The sequence below is a fragment of the Papaver somniferum genome, chromosome 1, assembly GCF_003573695.1.
Source record: "Papaver somniferum cultivar HN1 chromosome 1, ASM357369v1, whole genome shotgun sequence".
Lineage (NCBI taxonomy): Eukaryota > Viridiplantae > Streptophyta > Magnoliopsida > Ranunculales > Papaveraceae > Papaver > Papaver somniferum.
Genome location: NC_039358.1, coordinates 126,767,798 through 126,773,433, shown reverse-complemented (window position 1 = coordinate 126,773,433; position 5,636 = coordinate 126,767,798). Strand labels below are relative to the sequence as shown.

Genomic DNA, 5,636 nt, shown 5'->3' with positions numbered 1-5,636 from the left:
TGCTAAAACCCCAGTTTCCATGATTAGCATATCTATACTTATAAAGAAGAAGATACATGCGGAAAGCATTTCTAAAAGTGTCCTATGTGTTTTATGTTGGAGTGGACTGATTAAATGTATGGACTGATTCACTGTCGTTTTATGTTTTGTTATCTTGTGTTATGTTTAATCAATGAAATGTCTTTGTATTGTACAATTAATGTACTATCATAACTAACTTGAACCTTTCTAGTTTTAAAGAAAATCACATTATATTAAAACAAACTACAATGGATTACAATTAATCTATCATTCAATTAAAACTAAATTATAAAACTCGCTAATTGACGTCCTCATTCAGTGGCCGGCCGATGGAGCATCAAAGAGGCAGAGGGGAATGAATCTACGAAGCTCTTTAAGAAATTTTTAAAGCTTCGTAAACGAGTGGTCCGTCGTTAGATGGCTGCCACGTCGCTAGAGTTCTTTGTACCATTTTATCAGCTGTTTCACCGTTCAATCTAAAGCTGGTTTGTACAATACCTGAGCTGCAAATTGCGTGACTTCACGACTAGTTGTTTGAAAATGACCCAACAATCCCTGAGCATCATGCATTTTCGGGTTCCCCGTTTCTTCCACGAACACTGCAAAAATATTTTGCGAAAACCCCCGAATCCACACGGCTTGATTATTACGGAGCTTTTTCTTGTTTGAGAAACATAAGCTCTACAAATAGCTAAATCCTCTTCTTGAATATACTTAACACCACGAACTCTGAGAAGTATTATTCGTGAGTAGTGGGAAATTATGGATATATAAAGTGTGAACTTTGAGTTGACAAGTTGAATTTATAGGAAAGAAATGAGACTCGTTGGATAATCAAAGATATAGCCTTTAAAATATCAGTCCGCGAGTTATAACCCCAAATGTGTCACTATCCATCCACAAAAAACCCGCCAAAACAAAAGTAACACAAAATCCCCAAAAAACAAAATTTTGATGAAACCAAAATTTGGTTTCATCATAAAATTTGATGAAACCTCATAGAATTTGACGAAACCAATTTTTGGTTTCATCATAAAATTTGATGAAGCCAATTTTGAAATTTGGGATTTTTATATCAATTTTTTAAAATTTAGGATTTTTGTATCAATTTAGTTTAAAATGGAGTTTTAATGAATCCCACCATTTGAGTGGGGTTTTTGTACCACAAGTTTGGTCACCTAAAATTTTTATGATTAGTTTTGTTAAAATATATCTGTTCGGTGGCTGAACTTCGGCCGCGCGGTTGGACCGAAAACGCCAAAGTTTTAGCTTAGATCGTGCAGCACAAGTTGCGCAGCTAGTGTCTCTTGTTCAGTCGCAAGGGGCAGAAGACACGCGAATCTCCTGTTCACCCGCACGATGTGGCAAAACACGCACATCTCTTTGTAGGCCGCAACGGTTTGCCCATCCCATTGCCCATCCATATAGTAGGCTCAAAATTGTGATTCCTTTCAAGACGCCAGCTAGAGTTTTTTCTATTCCGGAGTTTGGTCTTGCTATCCGTAACCTTGTAGCCTTTTCTACAAAACCGGGTTAAGATCGGATTCAAACATTAATATCAGGTCGGGTTGTTATGTTCCTTAGGCAAAAAACGAAGAACCAAACCCTATATTTTCCGGTCTTCCCCCACTGAAACCGACTCCATTTTCTCTCGTCTATCTCTTCCACATCCGTTTGATCATTCGGCCCGTCAGTCTGCACTTCAGCCAATTCTCGCTCCTGCAGGTAATTCAATTTCCTTCTCATAGAATTTTTCTTCTCTACCGCAGAATTGGATCTACTGAGCCCAATTTCATGAATTACAGTCTGGAACCCTAAATTTCTAGGGTTTCGGTGTGCAATTCTTTTCGTTTTCACTGGTTGGAAGTTTTAGGGGTTATGCTAGATTCTTGATGCTTCTATCCGTTAATACCAAGACTGTCAAGAAAAGCTTTAAAAATTTTAATTGTTAGGTTCGGGTTATAATTTGTTTCTCCACCCGATTAATCTGTTACCGTTTTTACACATCAAGTACGGGTATGGATTGATCCAGTAATTTTAAAACCATAACTAGTAATCATCTGGTTCGGGCTAATTCAAATAATATGTTCTTGATTTCTCTAATAAGCACATAGAATAAGTATGATTTTTTGTTGTTTACATGTTGTTCTACTGGAGCTTTAATAATTTTTTATTGTTATGTTCATGAAATGCGCAGACTTCGGTGCGCCATGGAATTGGATGCTTCGGAGCTGGTTCCATTTAAGAAACCTAAGAGATTGACATCTCTCGTCTGGAATGATTTCGAAAGGGTTAAAAGACCCGAGGGTATGTTTGCTATATGTAAGCACTGCAAAAAGAAACTCAGTGGCTCGAGTACAAGTGGGACATCACATTTGAGAAATCATTTGAAGAGATGTATGAAAAGAACTAACCATGACATTCAACAGATGATCGTAGTAAAAGAAAAGAAAAAAGGTAGTAATGGCAACCTTGGAGATACAGGGTTTAACCAAGATTCTTCCGCATTAGTGAAGTTTGAGGAAGAGAGGAGTCAGTATGGGTCAAAGTTTGATCAAGAGCGAAGCAGATATGATCTTGCACGCATGATTATTTTGCATGAGTACCCATTAGCAATGGTTGAACACATTGGGTTTAAGAGGTTTGTTGAAAATCTTCAGCCATCATTTCAGAGTATGTCATGCGACAGGGTAAAAGACGACTGTATGCAGATATATTCGCAAGAAAAACAGAAACTGTTAGAGACATTGGATAAAGTTCCAGGTCGAATCAGTCTTAGAGTTGATTCTTGGAATTCTCTTCAAGATCATGCATACTTTTGTTTGACGGCTCACTATATTGACGAGAACTGGACATTACAGAAAAAGGTTCTTAATTTTGTCAATGTCGATCCTTATACAGAATATGGATTAGCAGATTCTATTCTGACATGTTTAAGAGACTGGGACATAGACCGCAAGTTATTCTCTGTGACGCGGGACACTAACTGCACCAATGACACTGTAGTCTCCACAATTGGAGACCGGCTTTGGCGAAGTGGGTTGCTGAAAAGGAGTGATCAGCTCTTTCATGTGCAATGTGTGAAACATGTAATCAATCTGATTGTTCAAGATTTGTTGGAATCAATCTATGATGTAACCCACAAGATTAGAGAAAGTGTTAGGTATGTCAAAAGTTCAGAATCGCTGCAACAGAAATTTAATGAGTTGGCTCAACAATTACAAGTTTCTGATCAAAAGAGTTTATGTCTTGATTGTCCTATAAATTGGAATTCGACATATTTGATGCTCGAGGCAGCAGTGGAATGTCGTGATGTGTTTTCTCATTTTGGAGAATATGATTTTGGTTCAATCTCTGAATCAGAGTGGGACAGGGTTACTGTTGTCACTAGCTGTTTGAAGCTGCTTGTTGAAGAAACCAATGTTATCTCAGGTGTTAAGTTTTCAACTGCTAACAGGTATTTCCCTGAGATGGTTCTTATTCACTTGAAACTGACTGAATTGTGTAAGAGTTCTGATTTTGCACTGAGCATGAAGAACAAGTTTGACGGTTATTGGAGCATTTGTGTCCAGGCTTTAGCAATTGCAGTTATTTTGGACCCGCGATTCAAGATGAAGATAGTGGAATATTACTATCCGCAAATTTATGATGCCGAGTCTGATGAGCACATCAGGGATGTTTCCAACAGTATTAAGGGTCTTTACGATGATTACATGAATGTGATCTGCCCAGCATTATCCCCACTCAGTCAGGGTTTCGGACATGATGTTCAAGGTAGTGATCTGACTAATGGTACCCCGTCTACCGTTCATAATGGCACAAGAGATAGACTGAGTGGTTTTGACAAGTTCCTCGATGAGACTACCAGCAGCCAGCACTTGAAGTCGGAGTTGGACAAATATCTGGAAGAACCTGTTTTTCCTAGAAATGTCGACTTCGACATTTTGAATTGGTGGAAGGTCAATTCACCAAAATACCCTGTTCTATCTATGATGGCTCATGATGTCTTGGGGATTCCTATGTCGACAGAAGTTGCATTAGATTCTGCATTTAACACTGATGGCAGAGTTCTTGATTCGTACAGGAGTTCTCTAAGTCCAGATATTCTACAGGCTTTGGTATGCACACATGACTGGTTTCGCACAGAGTTAGAAGGTTAGATACTTGCTTAAATTCTTATCATTCTTGCATCTAGTTAAATTTATGGTGTAAGGTACTCTTAGAGTTATGATCTTGTAGCTGTTGCTTTCAACCAGAGATCCGATGGAGAACATAACACCATTCTCCGACTAGCTTTCACCTTTTTCATTTGTTGATTGAATTTGCTACCACTTTGGAATCATTGGGCACTTGAAAGATAAAGTTAGAATTACCGTCTCAGGAAGTAATGTTTCAACAGATGAACATTCGTGACTTAGAGATGGATTCTCTATATTAACTGATCTTCTGTTATGAAATTAGGCAACAGTCTGGCCAATTTTGCTTAGTATATTCTTAATTTAATATTTTAATATCTGGATTGTATATCAAACTGCGGCCATTTTACTTTACCTATTGTTATTTTCCTTTGACTGAAGAGTTTGGTTTAATTTTTTTCTTCTTTTATAGGTTGGAGTTGAAAAGGTATGGTGGAATATATAGATGCGGGCAGCATTTATTATAAGTTGGGATTAATTCTGGGAAGTCACATTTCCGCCTGAACAATTTTATGCACAGTTCCAAGTTATCGAATTTTAAATTTGGGTTTCAATTTCTTGCAATTATAGAGTACTGTGATGTAATTTGTTTGGTAATGCCATTGTTCTTAATTATTGGTTGATCTATATCCTTGGTTTATTATCCCAATCGTCCCATCAATTCTGATAAATGTCAAAAGAAACGATAAAGTAAAGTACATGCATAAACCATTCTAACTACTTTACCCTGATATATCATTTCTGGAGTTTCTGGTCAAGTGGACTTGGAAGTATGTTGGTTGTAACTTTTGAGTAACGACAGTAAAACCGCAAATTATGCTTCCTCGAGGAAGCAATTACGTGATGCTTACTCGATCCAAATGCTGCCCTGGCCTGGGAACTGGTTTGTCTGATGGAGATTTTTGGTGGAAGTTTAAGTGTGGTAATCAAGATTCAAGACTTTGGGCAAAGTATTCTAGTATTTTTTTTATGAGAAGATCTTTTTTCATGAAAATAAAAAACCTATCGGAATGGTTGAATTATAATTCCAAAACCATTCTTTCAATCTTCGGATAGCTTGGTACTCTTGTTGGTAGTTCGTTACTTCTCTTCACGAATTACTCTTTGTTAGTAACTTAGTACTCTTAGTTATATTTCGATCTTTGATCTTGATGTTGGTGAAGTACATAATCTCTATTTTCTTTTTGTCTAATGAAACTTATCTGAAATAGGTCAGAACCTGCGAGTCTGTGACCAGTAAACATTTCTTAATTTTGAATGATTTTTTGGGGACCATGGTTTTTTTTGGGGACCATGGTTTTATTTTCGGTAAAGGCATTAGAAGTAATTCTAGGTCACCCCATATCTAGTTATTTATTTAATACCTAATCTACCCTCTTAATTAATTTTAGGTTATGATTAATGAATGATTTAGTTAAA

At 37.1% G+C, this 5,636-nt stretch overlaps 1 protein-coding gene across 1 annotated transcript; it reads left to right on the top strand.

Annotated features, from left to right (window-relative positions):
• Nucleotides 1–1,517: 1,517 nt before the first annotated feature.
• LOC113299894 (zinc finger BED domain-containing protein RICESLEEPER 1-like) lies at nucleotides 1,518–4,857 on the top strand. The gene is made up of 3 exons (XM_026548991.1): nucleotides 1,518–1,746; nucleotides 2,219–4,176; nucleotides 4,630–4,857. Exons 2-3 carry the CDS (start codon nucleotides 2,232–2,234, stop codon nucleotides 4,638–4,640), a joined length of 1,956 nt encoding a protein of 651 aa, XP_026404776.1. The 5' UTR covers nucleotides 1,518–1,746; nucleotides 2,219–2,231; the 3' UTR covers nucleotides 4,641–4,857.
• Nucleotides 4,858–5,636: the final 779 nt, after the last annotated feature.

Excerpts from the sequence above, each read along its gene's own strand:
- LOC113299894 (XM_026548991.1), top strand. The coding sequence starts at position 2,232 with ATGGAATTGGATGCTTCGGAGCTGGTTCCATTTAAGAAACCTAAGAGA.